The sequence below is a fragment of the Diceros bicornis genome, chromosome 1 (genome assembly GCF_020826845.1).
Source record: "Diceros bicornis minor isolate mBicDic1 chromosome 1, mDicBic1.mat.cur, whole genome shotgun sequence".
Taxonomy (NCBI): domain Eukaryota; kingdom Metazoa; phylum Chordata; class Mammalia; order Perissodactyla; family Rhinocerotidae; genus Diceros; species Diceros bicornis.
In genome coordinates this window covers 57,719,836-57,739,777 of record NC_080740.1, presented here as the reverse complement: position 1 = coordinate 57,739,777, position 19,942 = coordinate 57,719,836, and the positions used below count along the sequence as shown (strand labels likewise).

Genomic DNA, 19,942 nt, shown 5'->3' with positions numbered 1-19,942 from the left:
GCAAGATACTGTATTGCATAATAACTTAATGAAGTTGATCAAGTTCCATTAAAATAGAAGGAAATAATAAAGAGAACCACCTCCAACACAAGTATCTAGAAAATCAGAATAGCTAGAAACTATTATAAGACATAATATTGTTTATAAAGTCAAGCACCTAAAGACCACTTTTAAATTATTTCAGTACTCTTCTAGGTAATACGTGTAGTTTCTGCCTCCAAACAGCTTAATATCAAGGCAGATAAAACATTTTTATTAAATTGCTGCTACCGTTGAAAATAACCACCATTCTTTTCTCATATCCATAATGGTAAGACACATATAGGCAGCGAAGAATATTCACATTTATAACAAGTGATACAGCCAAGAACGGGAATTATTTTCTAAATTCAAGGCTATCTTATCCATCTAGATAACATATAGAACATGTTTGATGACTGAATACTCTAATAACTTTACATTATAAAACAGTGTAAAAAAAAAAAAAAAACCAAGTTATTTACCATTATGAATTCTTTAACTCCTACTTTCAAGTTTTTCCCATTATCTATTTCAATACTTAGTCCTCCAAGAAGGCACTAACTGAAATACATAATTTCAAAATATTCAAATAGGAATTTGTTATTATTATGTTGTGCTTCATTTATTCATCCTTCTATCTTTATATTCTGTTGGTCATAAAACTTACTGAAGTGTCATTAATAAATAATCATTTAAAGTCAATATAAAGTCATTAAGTATGAAGGGACGTGGCACATTATAAAGTTGGAAAAGCTTTTACATTGTTCCACTTGGCTTTCAGGCCTCCAGTATCTTCCAAATTAGAGAAATTAATAAAACATTCATTTGAGAATACTTAACATTAATTATATCACAGAATTTATAACATGGTTAGAAATTACTAAATTATCATCATTTGAGTGTTCTATAGAAAGAAGCTCAATAGATGTTTCTGGAATTCATTAAACTGTTCAAGGCCCATCAATAAAGAAAGAAAAATGTTAGCTCCAGGATAAAGCATCGTGCTGGGTCCGTAGAAGGTATTGTACACATTTTACTTTCCATAAATTTACGTAATTTGTTAGTTTTCACAAAAGAACTCTACTCTTTTAGATTCAGCCTTACCTTTAATTTCTGATAATGAGGAAGGCTGCTGCAATGAGTATTCTTTGCAACTTCTTCATTTGTATAAAAGAGTGAACACAGCTTACAGTAAAACCCTGTTTTAGGTATCACATAGTCTATACCTAGAACACAAACATACATTCTTACAAATTCAGTAAACTGAAGATTTTAATTAGCGTTCTCAAATCTTTTTTTTCTGTCAATATAATCTGAATAACACCTGTGAGAAGTCCAATATGGCCTAAGCTAAAACAAAACAAAAAACCATGACATTATTAGTTAATAGTTTGTACTTAATTGATGTTTGAGGCCCCACCTAGTTATACTCTTTAAAAGGCAGAAATAGAACAGATAAACAAAACAAAAAGCAATGTGAAATTCTCAGAAACCTTTCTGAGGAGAAAAGGGAACATACTGTGGAATGATAACAAAAGATAATACAAAATCAGGAGACATGGGTAAGAGGAAAAGAGAATATATCGATTAAGATTTACAAATTATTCTGCACAGAAATAAATTTAAGATGCTAGCAGAGCTTATGTAAGACCAATTTAAAAACCTTATTTAGTAAGAGTTTGGGGAGGGTGAGAAGGGAACAACAAAGCCTTAAATCTCACCAACAGGAACATTGGGCTGATATGGTCCAATTCTATACTCATCTGGGATTGTATAGTCCTCCTTGTTTTCATCACTTTGGCCATCTGCATTTTCACTTGTATCCTTGTTGGGATCATCAGCATTCTCAGCCGATTCAGCGCCTGGTTCTGTATTTTCCTCATTTTTAATTCCATTTTCCAACGCTGCTTCGTTTTCTTGATCAAGTTCCTCGATCTTGTCCACCTTAATTTCAACCAAACCATCATCATTTTTGTCACCAGATTTAAATGCCATGCCTGATTTACGAAGTTTCTGAAGTTCCGAATCTTCCTCATCACCAACCTCATCTAGAGTGACAAAACCTTCCATACTCCCTGGGAAACGACGCTGTTAAGAAAGACAAATTTACTCTGCAACAATTATCCTGCAGCATCCCTTCCATTTGCTTTACTTGAAGGGAAAGAGATAGCGTCTTTGTCTTTATTCATCCTCTCAAAATATTGACTTTTTCCTTTCTCTTCCAGAATCACTGTTTGTTTTTTTTTTAACAAACAACTTTGTTGTTTTCTCTTTTTTTAATTTTATTTATTTACTTTTCCCCCAAAGCCCCAGTAGATAGTTGTATGTCATAGCTGCACATCCTTCTAGTTGCTGTATATGGGACGCGGCCTCAGCGTGGCCAGACAAGCGGTGCATCGGTGCGCGCATGGGACCCGAACCCAGGCCGCCAGTAGCAAAGCGCGCGCACTTAACCACTAAGCCACGGGGCCGGCCCCAAACAACTTTGTTTTAAAACTAAATAATCAGGGCCGGCCCTGTGGCTGAGCGGTTAAGTGCGCGCGCTCCGCTGCTGGCGGCCCGGGTTCAGACCCCGGGCGCGCACCGATGCACCGCTTCTCTGGCCACGCTAAGGCCGCGTCCCACATACAGCAACCAGAAGGATGTGCAACTATGACATATAACTATCTACTGGGGCTTTGGGGGAAAAATAAATAAATAAAATTAAAAAAAAAAAGTTTTAAAACTAAATAATCAAAGCCTTGCCTCACAGAAAGAGCAGAAAATAAATGATATAAGGACATCCATATTCTACACTTTCTCAGGCTACTATGCTGCAGGGGAATGTATCAAAGAACTGATTTGATAAAAGTAGTTGAATGACATCCTTTGGAAGACAGTATCTCATGATATAACTCTTTTTTAAGAGAACAGTCTAGAGCCAGCCCTGATGGCCTAGTGGTTAAAGTTTGGCATACTCTGCTTTGGTGGCCTGGGTTCAGTTCCAGGGGGCGGGACCCACACCACTCGTCTGTCAGCAGCCATGCAGTGGCAGCGGCTCACATAGAAGAACTAGACGGACTTAAAACTGTAATATACAACTATGTACTGGGGCCTTGGGGAGGAAAAGGAAAAAGAAAGAGAGAGAGGAAGATTGGCAACAGATGTTAGCTGTTAGCTCAGGGCAATTCTTTCCCATGGGGAAAAAAACAGAAAACACAGTCTAAAATAGGTTAGTGGTTAAAAAATCAAGCTCTGGAGCATGACCGCTTAAGGTTTAAATTTTGGCTCTGCCACTTATAAGCAGTATGACCACAGAAAACTTATTGAACTTTTCCAGGCCTCAATTTCCTCATTCATGAAATGGGGATGATGAAGGTTTCTACCACATATGGTTATTGTGAGGATTAAGTTAATTAGCACACACACAAAGAGCTTACAAAAATTTATAGCATGTAATAAGTGCTCAATAACTACCAGCTCTTCAGAGTGCAAACACATTACACAACAATCATCCACTTCAGCCAGAGAAATAACCTGAAGACTAAGTTATCTGGGGGCCAGCCCAGTGGCGCAGCAGTTAAGTGTGCACGCTCTGCTTCGGCAGCCAGGGATTCCCAGGTTCGGATCCCTGGCGCACACTGATGCACTGCTTGTCAAGCCATGCTGTGGCGGCGTCCCATATAAAGTGGAAAAAGATGGGCACGGATGTTAGCCCAGGGCCAGTCTTCCTCAGCAAAAAAAGAGGATTGGCAGATGTTAGCACAGGGCTGATCTTCCTCACCAAAAAAAAACCAAAACACACACAAAAAACAAAAGAACAACAAAGAAAAAAGACTATGTTATTTGACTAAGCCATCAAAATCTGGAGGTAAATATTAGTTTTCTAACAGTTAAGTGTTTATAAGGAGCCAATGGAATAGGATTACAAAAATCTCATTTCAAGAGCCATTTAACATAAGGGGCTTCAAAGGCATTTTAATGCTCTAAATCCTTAATGTAGGTAGTCAACACACCATGGGTTTTTTGTTTTACTATTCTTTATACCATGTATGTGTTTTTATATTTATATTCACCTTGTATGTTCTTATATGTGACATGTTCAAAGAAAAATGTTTTAAAAGCTATTCAAGTATCTGATCAAGCTTACGTTTTTCTCAAACAGGAAAATTCTTCAACAAGTTTTGAACGAGTGGCAAAATGTTTTAAAAAGTATCTTGGGTCAGTTAACTTATTGTAAACTCATACCCCATCTTTTTAAAAACAAGCTGAACTATATAAGGTTGCCTACCAGTACTTACACACTACCACTATAATACAGAAATATATAGTTTTAAGTCTTTCTCCTTCATCACTAAAAAGTTCCCTTTGTGAACTGACGTGTTTTTTGCAACTATAATAAAAAATTCTATTCAATCTATTTATTGCAGAGTTTAAATTTAAATGTTTATATTATGGTTCTGATTTTTTTCTAAATGACTAATTCTCTTTAATCTGACCCTGCTAGGGTAAATAATCTGAAACATTTAATTTAGTTTCCTATTAAAACAGGCCAATATACAATCTTCCTTTACCTTTTTAAGCTTTTTCTTTGCAGCTGCTGAAGCACTTGCATTTGCATCTTTTTTCACAGCTTTGTCTGAAGGTTCCTTTTTCCCATCAGAAGCCACATCACCTAAATTAGCAAGGTCTGTCTCATCTCCCACTGAACTGCCACTTTCTAGCAGTGCTGCTGCTTCTTCTTCATCTACGAGTAGCTCATCTTCAGATTCAAGAAGCATGTTAGGTTCCTGTTCTACCTGGTCATCCTTTGTATCTTTTTCACCATCTTCACCTGACTTCTCTTCTTGTTCTTTACCTTCAGTTGTACTTTCAGTCTTCTGGGAACCATCAGTCTTAGATTTCTTATCACTTGGAGATTCTTTGCCATCTGGAGAATAAGATCTTTTTCTGAAATCAAAAAGATACCCCTCAATTAATTCTCCTATGTTGAAAAACAAAACTTTAACATATTAGTGTATACACACACACACACACACACACACATGAAATTACCGAGATTTATCTTTTTTCAGTAAGTCAATGCCTCTGTTAGGAATCTAAAAGACAAAATTTTGCACAAGTTAAAAAATTGCATTAGAATATATTCATTTGCAGAACATAATTATCCAATTAAATAATCAACTAAGTTTATTCAATCCCCGTAACTATACCTACAAATTTAAGGTGCCTAAAGCCAGCAGTTCATTACAATCAACATTTCAATAGAGCAGTGGATAATACAGTCGCTAGGACACATAATGATATTTCAGTCAATGATGAATCGCACACGTGACTGTGGTCCCATAAGATTAGCACCACATAGCCCAGGTGTGCAGTAGACTATACCATCTAGGTTTGTATAAGTACTGCAAGGGAAGAAGAAATTTTCCCCTATCTTTCTAGGTTCTTCTGGTTGGTCTAAGAATTAAATTGACATGACACAGCTTAACAGGAGAAAAAAAGTTTAATAACATATATACATGCGAGAAACCCAAGAAGACCAAGTAACTCACCAAAATGGCCGAAGCCCCCTCACCTTAAATACCATCCTCAGCTAAAGACAAAAGAAGATATTGGGGGTGGGGAGAGTCAGCTTCAAAGGGAAGGAAGGCAGTTCACAGGTAGGTGAAAAGGAGCAAACATTTGGAAGACAAGTGTTTGGCCACACAGAAACAACAGAACACAGAGCTGAGCCCAACAAACAGGTTTTTCTAGGTTCCTGTCTACCACCTAGTTCATGTTATACTAAGGTGATAGCTGGCTTCCTGAGACACTTTTTTTTTTTTTGTGAGGAAGATCAGCCCTGAGCTAGCATCTATCACCAATCTTCCTCCTTTTTTTTTCCCTTTTTCTCCCCAGAGCCCCCGTAGGCAGTTGTATGTCATAATTGCACACTCTTCTAGTTGCTGTATGTGGGACGCTGCCTCAGCATGGCTGGAGAAGTGGTGTGTCGGTGCACTCCCAGGATCCAAACCCGGGCCACCAGTACCGGAGCTCACGCACTTAACCGCTAAGCCACGGGGCCGGACCCGAGATACGTTTTTTTAAATCTGAATTCTTTTAGGCAGCTAAAGAGGAGGCAACAAGAAAAACTTCCTAAGTCTTTTGTTTCTCAAAAACAATCAGCCTAAAATAATCCCCATGTTAAAGAGACACATTTTGGGTTGGCAAATTTTGTTCCCCTTCAGTACACTCTACATGATGTTCGCACAACAAAGAAATTGCCTAAAAACAAATTTCTCGGAATGTAACCGCATCATAAGTGACCCATGACTGTAAACATTTTGGTAGCAGAACTCTGTTCAAATAAAACTTAAATACAATAGATAAAAGCAATAAAGGCACTTCTTACAGAATACCAGTTAAAAAACTACTGCTACTGAAGATGACCAGAACAAGAGAAAAGGTTGCTGTCTTTCAATAACCAAATCCTATATTCTTAGCATGTAAAAATATTTATAATATATAATATTTATCATTATATAATAAATTTTATAAATTTATAAGTATATAAATATAATATTTATAAAAATATATATTTTATATAATATATATTTATTATATATATTTGTGGTGTGAAAACAAACTTTATAATGAGGATGAATTACATACTACATACCCTCAGTACCAATTTTTTATATTTTTCAGACAGATCAACTTTCACACATCTCCCCTGAAACCAAAGCGCCTTTTTCAAACAGTGGTCAACCATTGCCATTGCATCTTCTCTGGTCTCCATCTCAATAAAGGCCTTAAAAGAAATAGAATATTATTTTTCAAAGAACTGTACAGAACTTTGGTGCTTATTATTTTTTCTATCCACTTGTTAGGAAAATTTAATCTTTAACACCGAGACACTGCTAAGAGTGAAGTCACTCAATAAAATAAGGACAACCTGTCAGATTTACAAAGTAGCAAGTATTAAACCACCTATATGCAGTGTTTCTGCAAAAAAAATAAATAAGCTTAGAAGATATCACTCAAAATATTGTAAGAAAAAGAAAAATCAATAAAAAAATAAAAGTCAGGAAGGATACAAACTCAGAACGCTGTTACAAAAGAGTTAACAAGAAAAAAATAAAGCACTCCTGGACAATGCTGGTGTGATTATAAATTGGTACTATTTTTTGAAGAGCAATTTGACAATATCAAAATGAAGAAAGCGATTATCAAGATCCAAAATTCCATTTTGAAATTTTATCCTTCAATTGCATACAAATATGCAAAACTTCACAGGCTGCCAAGTCCACAGCAGCACCAATGGTATAAGCCAGAAAAACTAGCAACTCTAAATATCCATCAACTCAGGAAGTCAAATTTGTTCAAGTTTACCAATGGAACCATGTATAAAGTGGAGAGCAACAGTACAATATAATCCTAGTGGAAGCAAGAAAAAAAAAGTATACCTATATTCACACAGGAAGAATTTTGGGAGCAAATTCTGGAAACAAGTAGAGTTACTAATCTGGGCAAGAGAAGAGATCTTTACTTTCCACTTGATCCTTTTCAGTATTTAATGCTTTATACCTTAAGCACCTACTGTGACTTAGAAAATCACTATTTATCATTGTTTGGCTAAGAAAATTTATCTATAAGAAGATAAAATGATTCCCCCTGCTTTTTTCACTAAAACTTAGGATATACACAAAAATCTTCAAGCCTTTGAGAAATAATTTTTTTCAAAACCTCTACATGTCTACTACCTGACTTTTCATCCTCATCAGTATGTAATTCTTTATTTTCCCATACGGCTCAGCAAGCTTGAGGACAGCACTGTCAGAATAGCCAGAATGAGGTAAATTGCTGAGATGTATCACACGTCCAAGTTCTTGCTTTTGATCAAACTTCTGGTCTGGCTTCCCTTCAGGTTTCTTTAATTTAATAAATAGAAAAACGTGCGAGTCAAATGTCGGTAGGTATGCTATAATTATTAATAGTTAATATTATTCTAGTTAGTAACAATTTTAAATAGCTAAAGTTAAATATTAAAATGATGTATTAAATGGTTGGTGAATAGAAGTCTGGAAAAAACAGGTATTACCTTTATTCTTTTATACTTTTGGGATAAATGAACTCTCACTGGCTTGCCAAATACTAATGCTGGTGTGGTTGTATAATAATCCACTGCAGCCTGAGCATCTTCCGTGGTTGCCATTTCAATAAATGCCTGAAATTGCATAAAAAACTTAAAAAAAAAAAAAAAAAGTCCAAAGTCTTCCTAGATATATTTACGTATTTAATCATTAATTAGAAAGCATTTTTAAGACTCTAAAAGCAGAACAAAAAACTAACATTATTAATTTGCTATTTTATTAAAGGTCATCTCAGATTTTATCATCTTTATGCTACTAAAAATATTTACTATGCTTACTGGATTTGAAATAATGATTGGTACCATTTTAGTTTTAAGTTTGAAATGGCTTTCCAAGGAATTATCCTTTTACAGCCCTTAAAGCAGTTAAATAATAATGACAATTTTACTGTTTAAGGATCACAATTTATAAAGTTACTAATAATCCATTACTACAGTTGTCCCTTGGTCTCCAAAGGGAGACTGGTTCAAGGAATTCCCCTCAGATATCGAAATCTGAGAATGTTCAAGTTCCTTATATAAAATGGCACAGTACAATGACTATAGTCGGCCCTTCATATGTTACACACAGGGATGGCCAACTGTACTAGAATTTATTATTCACATACTCCAACTATTGGCTTTTTCCTCTATTACATTCCATATGATGATGTAAGATTACATTTAGTTCTTTTTCTAACACAAAATCATAAATTCCTTTAGGAAATATTTTAGTTTATTATATATATATATTCATATATTTTATTTCAACTCATACCTCATTAATTTTATTTAGAATCAGATGATTCGAAATGACTCCAAATGGTTCCACCAGCTGTAACAGTTGATATCTCAAGTTTTTCCCTCGCTGAAAATCCATGATGTGAACAACTCGGCTAGTTTCCTATCCGTTAGGGAAAAAATCATGTCAATAAGTCTCTTTAAAAGCAATATGAAACAGGTTATGCATTAGAACTTTTATAGTCTATAGTTAACCAGAAAAGATTAAGTATTTAAAATAACAACTCATAAATATTCTAGAGAATTTAAAAACTACAGAGGAAATCAAATGTCACTGGGGTAAATCTCAAAAGTTTCAGAAAACAGTCTCTGCACTGATTTTTAAATTAAATACTGTGTACATAACTGGAGAGCAAAGTTCTTAAGGCTGAATCAAGGTAAGATCTCCAGCCTATGGGCATATATAACAAAGTTTTAGCTCTTATCATGGTCATATAAGAGCCTGACGGATTTCAAACAACAGCAGTCCTATAATAAGGAGTTGTGACACAGATTCAATTAGCAAGGATTTCAGTCAAATCACATTCCTCCAAAAAGCAAATGTAGTAAAAGCAAGAGCTACATTACTGACCACTCTGCCTTTCTGCATGTGTCTTGGTCCTTGCAGGTTCCCATTTCCAGCACCTTTATGGGAAAAAAAGTATTTTTTTCAGGCTTGTAATAAATACACTTGCTATAATAGGCTATTTTAATTGAAAAATGGACATCTTTCAAACACAAATGAAGGGGAATTAAAAATATCATGAGTACCATACCATGTCTTTTCATGCAATGTTATTTTTGAATAACATTTCAACGAGCCTTCTTTTGCCTATAATCACTGCATTTAATGTTTATGGTAAAAGCTCTTAGGGAAAGGTAACATGAATTTTATAATCACCCAGATTTCCTCTTGGTCCAACTGCTGGTCCCCCAAGATGAAATGAGGGAGGTGGAGGTCCCAAAATTCCTGGTGCTGGGTTTGTAGACTGCTGCAACATGAATGGATCACCCCTAGTAATGTGAAGACATAAAATATAAAACATCTGATAAACAGGTCCATCAGAAATAATTAACATTTACACCCCTTTGGGGACATTTATGTGCGAAGCAACTAGGGAAAAATCTATAATATCAATAAAATAAAATTTACTACATAGTTTCTAAAAATTCTTTCATATTCAATAAAGAAACTCAGAAAAAAATTTTTTTAATGAAATGTTGAGAGTTTAACCTGAAGTCCTTACACTGATTTCCTTTACAAACAATAGCTTAAAAATTTTAACTTACATTGTGTGTCCTGTATCATTGTCAGGATTCCATTCTGGGTAGCTTTAAAAAGACCAGAAAATTAACTTTAAAATAAAACTGTCCTTTTCACAAAGTAGCCTTGTTTGGCCTTTAAAATAGAGATTAGAGATTATTTATTAGTAAAGTTATATGAGAGTCTAAGTGTTAGAAATATTACAATTTAAAACATGTCATATAGATATTTCCAAAGAAAAATTTCAGAACTTCAAATTAATTCAAATGTATTGAATAAACTTGTTCTGTATTGCTTGAAAAGTAAATGTACTGTCATGTGTTGCTTAATGACAGGGATACATTCTAAGAAATGTGTCATTGTGCAAACATCATCGAGTATGCTTACACAAACCTATACAGTATGGCCTACCACATGCCTAGGCTATATGGTACTAATCTTACAGGACCACTGTTGTGTATGTGGTCTGTCATTGACCAAAATGTCCTTTTGTAGCACATGACTGTGTTTTAATTAAATTTTTTTTCCTGTATTTGTTAAGTCATAAGGAGGAAAAGTGCTGCACGAGGAACTGGCAATGTGGGTTATATAGGGAAACAAGAACTGACCACAGATTTTCCTTCTCCGATATTAAATACCAAAAGTAGAGGTGACTTGCGGCACTAGAAAGAAGGAACAGCCCCAACAGAGACAGACACGTGTGAAAACTGCCACTCCAATGAACAATGGGTACTGTGTGCTGCTTAGGCAGGGAGATTCTTTAGGAAGTCAATTCATTATAGCAGCTTAAACTCAGAGTATCTCAAAAGCAAAAAATACATCCTGAAGAATTTTGCTTGACAACTAACTTCTAATGACCCTCCCCCTTTCTGTATCTTTTATGTTTTTAGAGCATGTATTAGTTATTGAAAATGCTCTTAAGAATCTATTCTACATATCAAAGGCTATCTTTAAGTCTACTAAAAATTCTTTCAATTTATATACAGAGCCAATGTTTATTTATCCTAGAATTAACAGTAAATAAAGTACCACTACCACCGCATCTAACATGCCATATAAACATTTTGTTTGTAATTAGTATTGCCTGGATAGTATCAACTATGCAGTAATAACAATGTGGATATTACAAGTAAATGAACTCCCAAAAGCAATCAATGGCTGTTTTCTGATTCACTATAAGGATGCTTTAAAGGTATTTCAAACTCCTACATTTCAAGAAGCAGCTGGCATCGACGACTGTGACTTGCTCCATTGATATGTTGACTCCACTCCTGCAGCAAAGTAAATTAGTAGAATTAACAAAAATAAAGCTATAATATTTTCATTTGAACCATTCAAACTCTAGAATATTTATCTAGATGCAATATCATAGGCTGTACAAACACTTGCCCATTCACCAATCACACTGAATTAATTTAAAACCATTTCTCTGAATCCTTGTAGCTTGATCCTGCCCTCAAATACGCCATGCACATTCTTGGAAAAACTGGATAACTTGGTTAACATATTAATAGACCTGACAGGGAAAAGATACAGAGTTAATAAAGATCAAGAAGAGTAACTGACCTTGAGATCAGCTAGACATGTTAATTTCTGCTGTGGACCAAACTGAATTATTCATGTCATATTATTAGAATTGCTCTTTTATAGAACTCTAAATATGATAAAATATTCATGCTTATATCTTATCTACTTTCCTAGAAAATATATGCTGTAAATGTGAACAATTAGTTAAAAATCTTTAATTTCATCCAGGTTTTGAGGTATGTTCCCAGTGTACTACAGCCATAAAAAGCTAAGATGATTCAACAGGAATGACTTTTCTAAAAAATGCTCCCCATTTACCAAAAAAACTAAGCTCCTAATATATTTCCCAAAAATAAAGAAGCAAATTTCAGGAATGCCTGTTTCCAAATTTTAGGGAGGGAAACATTACATTCTATCAGTATTTGCTCTTTTGTGGTTATTTTAAATTTGAAGGGATTAACTTTCTTCCTATTTTTTTCAAATTTTCCTTTCTTTAGTTAAAAATTCACGTACAAATGATTAACATTTTAGGCAACATATGAAAGAGGAGTTAGAAAAGTAGGCTCTGCTGCCAGAAGGCCTAGGTTCCATTCCCAAGGTGCCACTTACTCCACGTGAATCCTTGGTACAAGTTATTTAAATTCACTGTGATTCAATATTCTCCTAGGGTTTTGTGAAAAGTTAATGAATTAATAAAGATAACCCGCTTATCAGAACACTGCTAGGCACATAAGAAGTGCTCAAGAAAATGTAAACTATTATTACACTGCTTATAAGGCTATCTTGTTTTACAATTCCTGCTTTACAAGTATTGTTTCACAAATTCTCACAAAATGAGGCAACTTTTGTGATACCCACACTACCTAATATAATTATATTTGGCATAGAAAACATGTTCAGGCAATGTTTTTAAAAGGGGTCTCACTTAGAGCTAAACTAAAATAAGAAACCAAATTACAAGAGATACTTTCTTGAAAAGCTTCTGAATGCTATAAAATGAAAAGCTTCTGAATGCTATAAAAACGGGATCCTAATTTTAAAAAACTGATTTACACTACAACAGTTTACATACATTCCTACACCCTAATAGAATTAACTAAAATCCTGTGAAAGAACTAAGATGCAACACATCCAAACAGAATGGTACTTCTCAGAACTTGGGGAGCTATCTCTTAAAGCTCGATTGTCTTTTAAAAATAATGGCTAATAGCTAAGGAACTTGAAGAGATCTCTCCAGCTGGCTCTACAACCAGATATTTGAGACATAAAAAGTTTGTACTTGCAAAGTAACAGACCACTGGCTTGCTGGAGGTCACTTTTAAAATGGCTGTAAGCAAGAGGCACCATAGGTACACACAAAATTCAGGAGGAGGAGTAAACAAATACCTTAGGATTTTTGGAACTAAAAACATTCAGATTTTATTTAAAATATCCTTGAGAAGCAGTGTGTTGGGAGAAGAATAAAAGTAACCCTACTAGCCATGCTTATAATTCATAGGAGATGGAAAGGGTCTCTAGTTGAACAACAATTGTTTGTATCTAATCCCCCACGCTCTTTAAAGGTTCAAACTTACGGTTCAAGTGTGGCTGGTCTTTCAAAGTACTAGAAGCAAGGCCAAGATCAAAGAATCAGTTATGTACCTCCCAAGCCCACACATTACTATCTGCACTACTACACTTGATCTTTTTTTACTGTCTGGTTTAAGGTGAGGATAACAGTCAAAAGGGTTTTAAAAAAACCTGCATTTTGATTCTACATTGAGGTAACCCTCACATCAGATAAATAAAGATTAAGAATTCACTTTTTGAATTCAGAAGTTCTTTAGGAAAACCACATTCACCTTGATGTCTTTGAGATACCTAAATTATATAAAGAAAGGATAATTTGGAGAAGCACTTCTGGAATGGCAGAATAAAGAATAACTTAAGGGCTTCTAGAATAATACTAAAAGAAAAACACGAACTTAAGCGATAAGACAGCGAAAGGGCTGTAGTGGGAGTTTGCTTTAAGTCAAAAGAATTTGAGGGAAGTTTAAGGTTGTTTAGAAAAGCAACTTGACGTTCTAAAATGACCTAAAAAGAATTAAAAGCAACACCGTCACTGAAAGTCATTTAAAATACCAAAAATAATGATGACAAATTAGATCATGTTTTTCACCTAAAAGTTTCTTATTTCATGTTAAGAAGAGATTTTGATCATGTAGGCTGTTTAACATTATGACTAAATAAAAAGAACAGATTTTCCAAGTTATGCAGCAATACCAGAGAGCAGGATTAAATGTTTAAAAAATTTTCATTGTCTACTTTCACCACAGGAATTTTCTCTAAAGTCACTGATTCTGTTATCAGCTATAATATGAAAAAGGACTACTGCTAAAAGTGAATATTTAATTATTTTTTCAATAACGCAGATACTCAGAAAACATAGCTATGTTAAGGAAACCAGAATATATTAAGAGATTCCAAGTGCTTAAACTTCTTAAAATCGGTCCAATTTACAAACACCATAAATTTTGTAAATCAATCAATCAAAACAAAAGGCCTCTAAAATAATTCTTAAATGTTCCCATATTGTGACAGAATACCAAAGTTAGCTGGGGCCCTAAGCATTTTTACAGCTTAAAAGTCTCTCTGGCACTAGGTAGGGTATCTTACTTTTGAATCTAAAGTTTCATCAAATATTCTTAAACTATTCTTTTGTTAATTCAGATCCATTGACTATCGTTATTTATTAACATTACTGTTCAGGAACTAGAAAGTAGCAAGATTTAGAGAGAAAAGAATACTCATATACAAAAATAGAAACTTTTCTCTGATTAAAGTCCTCTCGTGGTTTCCTTTTGTGTTCCTTTACTGAACTGTTTTTTTTATGTGTAAGCAGCAAGATTAAATTGCTGCTCAAAGTCAGGATAAGGCGACTTCCAACAACAGCTTTTGATTTATGAAGACTCCAGCAGCAAAGATTTTAAGTCCCTTACAATCACTTTCATTTGAGACACTATAAACTAGCTATTTTCTTTGGAATTTAGAGATCCTCTCTGAGAACATTGGTCACATTGCCATTTCTGCAAAAAGACAAGAAGTAATAGAAAAAAATTTGAGTTACCCAAGTTTAATGGACCTTTTCATTAAATCAACTCACACCAGATCTAAAACTTGAAGTTCAGTACTGAACAAAAACTAAATTCCATGATATACCTAGTATATCCAACAAATTTGAAAAAAGAGAACACCAAAAACCCCTACCAAATAAAATTTTCTAATTTTTATGAGTTTGTGCTTCTGTCTTAAATGAAAATTAATCTATGAACTTATTTGATGTTAATTTATTTTGGTATGGATTAAAACTTAAAATATTCCTTGTCTGTATACTTAAACTATTTATATATTAATTCAGAAGATTTTTGTATTACAAGAAATACATACATATTTAGCTAAGAATTATTTTTTAAAGACTTTTTCAAAGTACTTTGTAAATTCAAATATAAAGGTTCTTCTCTTAATTATCTGAGACAAAAAACACTGAGATCCAAACACAGATAAGGGAGTGAATGGTAATACTTTTAAAAAGAAGATTAAAAACAAAATCTCTAATGATCTATACGACTTAGTTTACTCAAAAATCAATACTCACTAAAAAAATGCATTTAAAGGGACAGATGTGAAAAGAAAATGACCTTTCTAGATGTTACTGTAAAGAAAAAACCCTGTAACAGTAACCATCAAATCAATTTCATGGCAGCAAATGTTCCAGTTAAGTAGAATAACTATACAGCACATCAGGAAAAATGGACAGTCACAGATTATACATCAAGCTAGTGGAGTGCTATAATGTTGACTTTAAGTCAACTGCACTGTATATTGAAAAAAAATCAGTGAGAATGAGTAACATCGAAAATGTTGAAAGAGAAAGGACAACATATTTAAAAGGGCATTTTGAAAAAGTTCCCATTTTGCCAGATGTGATAATTAAAGCAAAGGAGAATTAGATTTTTTTTTTTTCTCAAATGACTACACCAGAAGTCTAAGTCAGAAAAAGAATATGCTTACAAGGAACACAGAGCAGGATACTGCAGTAGTTGATTTTTCCAAGTCTCTAAAGGGATAGATGCAATATGGGATAATAAAAAGTGAGTTCTGAAGTATGTTTAAGAAAGTTGTGGAAAAGGAGAAAAAAAATGATGAAAAATTGCAGTCATAGTATGAGAGTCTGTGTTAAAGGGAAATTAAAAAAGGAAGAATGAACTAATCTAAAATATGAAACATACCGAAACACCAGGGCTCTACATTAACTCTTTCCCTGTAGCCACAGATAAGGAAAAAAAGAGAATTGTTCAAGAATACATCTTTACTACATACAAATCAGCAATCAAGACAGATGGAGAGCTGAAATCTAGCATCCTGAATGGCAGAGCACATTGACTTCAAAAAATATATATATACTTAAAACAATTCAACAAAGCAGACAAAAAACCTGCTTAAATATATGATTAAGAAGAATATATTGATGCCAAAAACCAACAAGATAATCCCAGTGGATGACAGTTTTGTGGCCAGAAGTAATCTAGGCAGATCGTATTAATGTAAAGCCCTGGTTTAAAATGCTCAAAAACAATTACCTTCCAAATAAAGTATTCTCAAAAGTATAAAAAACTCTTGATCAACTCAGTGTCATCAGACTGTCATGAGAATTAGAGTAAAAGATATAAGTAAATACAGAATAGGCACTACAATGTAAAAGAAATTAGAAGTATCTGTTGCATTAACTCACCTTATTAGAATGAACTGGCAAATCACATATAGAGCACAGATGGGGATAACCCTTCGGTAAGAGTCCATGGAAGTCTTCAATATTGCTACTTGGAGGAGCGCCCCTCTTTTTCTCAAAGAGAGATCTCTCTTGTAAGGGGCCAGGACCACGTCCCATTCTCTCATACTCACTGTCAAATTTATGATAGTTATGCGAGGTCTCACCAAAAAAAGAATCATCCCTACACCTTTCTCCATCTCTTAATCTGTCATCTTCATAATCCATTCTGTCATAATAACCAGATTCTTGAGAACGACTTCCATGGTCATAATCAAGCACTGGGTTGAGACTAGGACCACGATCATCAAAACTATCTCTTCTAAAGTGCCTTTTTTCTTCCCAATCATCCCTAGGTACTCTGTATGGTGGCTCCCGTGTAGCAGATCTGCCATCTCTACCATAACTCAATGTAGGGCCTTCTTCAGTTCTCCTCCTTTTAAGCTGTAGAAGGATTTGGGGCAAATTCTCAGGAGTAATCTTGTCCTCTGGATAACGACTCAGTTCATCTAAGTCTCTAGCAGACAGACCAAAGCTGGCCAAAATGTTACTGGCCTGGTCTGCATCTCCACGGTGTTGAGAAGACAAAGGGAGTGGACCTCTACTTCCAATGTTAAATATAGACTGCAAATTATGGGAAGAAGTACTAGCAGAAGACAGTGCACTATGAGCTCCTTGTTGATTCAATGAAGAACTCATTCCAAGATTCATTAAACTAGCAAGGCGTGCAGTACCCTGGTTCATCCTTCCAAGAGATGCTGGCATACTTAAAGACTGGGTAGCAGCAGCAAGAAGGCCTATTCCTGCTGCAGACAGGTCACGCCCATGACCCTGCGAGTCCCTACCGAGAGATGACTGCTGGAATGACTTGGACATTGTAGAACTATCTCGTGTCTAGTTTATAGATTTAAAAAAAAATTTTTTTAAAGATGGCCAAAAAGAAAGCTCAAACTAGAAAACTAGGTTAACTTTGCTTCAAAAAATGGTAACGCCAAGAAAAAGGATCAATAAGGACTGTAGAATCTTCTTCAAGCTGAGAAACAGCAGACAACTCTGTAGAAAAATAAGCAATTTTAGTCATAAATCCCTTTAAGTAGATGCCGTTTTTTAAGAAAAAAAAAAAAAAAAAACCTTATGCATCACGTTGATTAAAAAAAAAACCATTTAAGATCTCAAACGTACAAGAAATTTATTACATATCTTAAACAGATTCCAGATGTATGCAGAGCCTGCATATAGATATATAAAAAGTAGTCTTTCATGCTAAAGTTTAACTACTAAAGGGAATTTCATACTGAATTTAAAAACACTTCAACTGAAGGGTTAGATGTCTGAGTACATCAAAATTTCAACAAAAATATAGATGGGTCTCTTCTTTTAGAAGAATAAAAATACACCCTATAGTATGATGCTTAAGTTCCAGGAGAAGACTAAAAACAAACAAAAAATCAAGGTCAACAAGTCAAAGATGAATCAGTTGCATTCTGCTTTAGAAAATGAGACCTATTATCACTATCAGAAAGAACCAAGTAAAATCACAAGTAAATGAAGCTTAGGTGTCAAGTACCTAGTATAAGATCTAAGACCAAACACAGTAGTTGAGACCTTTATGCAGCAAAATCAATTTGAGTTGAAGACAGATGTGAAGAAAAACAAGTGACTTCCTACAGTTTAAGGATTTCTGCACAAATTTAAGCCATATAACTAACTGCCTTCTTACTGTCCACCCTCTATCAGGCAGTGCTTATTTCATTTCTAATCTTATAAGGTCTAAGGAGAACTAAGTATGGTCAGTACAGAAAAAGGCGACCTCCCAAGAACAACCCCAGGTACAGGAAGTACAGGTGATTTAAAGAAGTGAAACTCCCCAAATTAGCATCCATCAACACTCACTTAATGCTCAGGGCTACAGCACCCATAGAGCTCAAAACAGGTAAAACTGAAAAACTAGATCTTGTTTACACAGATTTCTGTACTTTTCACAAGAATAGCCCAATCACCTGGGAAATTTAAATTCTGAAAACGATCCCACAAGATGTGTTTCTGGATGAAATAATTTTCATTTTCTTTCTTAAGTTATTATTTTACCTCAGAAATTGTTACATAAGAATTTGCAAAGCATTTACAACATATGATTCTCATAAAATATCACTTAAATGATGTATGTAACAAATGTCCTTGATGAAACAATTTTATAATCACAACTACATACAGAGGTTAAGTCTTAAATCGTTTGCTACAGAATTCTATTAGGAGGCATTACTCAGTTAAGTTTTTACACGTCTGATTACCCACACATCTAACCACTGGTAGTCCAATATGTTAAACTTTATTACAGTAAAAACCAGGCAGTAGTCAATGGTTACAAGTCTATTATGGGACCAATTCCATCAATGATGGATTAAAGCAAGGAAACACTGGAGGAATACAGTGGCAGAGGAAGTATAAAAAAAAGTTACAGGCAAGTCAGATTTCACAAAAAGATGTAACAAAGTTAAAAAGACACAGAAATGCTATCAGGGGTGACTGAAATTACAGAAGATGTTTTTGCATACCAAGAAGGATGAATTTGGGAAAGGACACCAGAGAAACTAGTTCTAGATGAGATCCACTATGTAAACTACTTCGGCTTTAAGATAAGATTAATAAAATAAAGACAAGAGTAAGTGACTTCGTTGGATGAAAGTTTCTTTAACATGTCTTATAAATGCCATAAAGAATGGCAGTTGAAATACTGTGTGAACACTGGTAGGACCCTCTGAATATTCATGTATACTTTATTTTAAAATATCAAAACCTTCAAAGGGTTTTTCAAAATCAGAATTTCAAAGTATCAAGATTATTATTAATTGCAGCTTTGCCCGTCATGTTATAGCCAAAACTTTGTATTACTGAAAAGCTGGTCTTTTGAAAGAACTATTCTTTTCCCTCAGGGAAATCACACAAATAGTATTATGATCATATGTAAAAAATTTTAATTGATCATATTTTAAGCAAATGATTCTTGTATTACAGAGATCTAAACTGCTTTTCTTTGTAGTGTATATGAAAATGGTGAATCTGCAAAAATGAAAGCTTAAGAGAAGTAAAGGTAAAAGATGATAACCTTAAGACAAAACAGAAAATGGATGTCAGAAAAACTTAGAAAAAAGGGCAAGACAAACAATGTAAATCCCATGACAACTTGTAATTTTGTAAGAAAAACCTTAATATTTTTGAGACTCAGAGTTTCAACTTAAAATGCAGCCCCACACAAGGACATGAGAGTAATATTGCTGAAAGGGAACTTAAGCCAGATTTTTGATTGAAACAAATAAACGAAATTCTTAAAAATTTTTTATTATAACAAAGAAATTGAGAGAAATCAGACATGACAGCACTGTTGAAAGCATTTATGAAAACAGTTCCTTAAGTATCTTTGGCCAATGGTGAACGTAAAACGAACAAGTCA

General features: G+C 34.3%; 1 protein-coding gene across 16 annotated transcripts in view; it reads right to left on the bottom strand.

Annotated features, from left to right (window-relative positions):
- Positions 1-19,942, bottom strand: part of MATR3 (matrin 3) — a 48,247-nt gene that overhangs the window by 2,011 nt on the left and 26,294 nt on the right. For 10 of the 16 annotated variants that reach the window (XM_058541400.1, XM_058541419.1, XM_058541430.1 and 7 more), the window contains 13 exons: positions 16,456-17,544; positions 11,367-11,428; positions 10,184-10,225; positions 9,795-9,907; positions 9,486-9,538; positions 8,892-9,017; positions 8,084-8,209; positions 7,746-7,913; positions 6,662-6,793; positions 5,056-5,099; positions 4,575-4,950; positions 1,743-2,109; positions 1,126-1,247 (listed from right to left, as the gene is read on the bottom strand). In XM_058541400.1, the coding sequence (XP_058397383.1) occupies positions 1,126-1,247; positions 1,743-2,109; positions 4,575-4,950; positions 5,056-5,099; positions 6,662-6,793; positions 7,746-7,913; positions 8,084-8,209; positions 8,892-9,017; positions 9,486-9,538; positions 9,795-9,907; positions 10,184-10,225; positions 11,367-11,428; positions 16,456-17,367 (2,643 nt within the window). In that variant the 5' untranslated portion in view covers positions 17,368-17,544. Of the gene's footprint in view, positions 1-503; positions 583-1,125; positions 1,248-1,742; positions 2,110-4,574; positions 4,951-5,055; positions 5,100-6,661; positions 6,794-7,745; positions 7,914-8,083; positions 8,210-8,891; positions 9,018-9,485; positions 9,539-9,794; positions 9,908-10,183; positions 10,226-11,366; positions 11,429-16,455; positions 17,545-19,942 lie in introns of all 16 variants that reach the window. The other 6 variants (XM_058541519.1, XM_058541537.1, XM_058541528.1 and 3 more) reach the window with 3 other exon arrangements.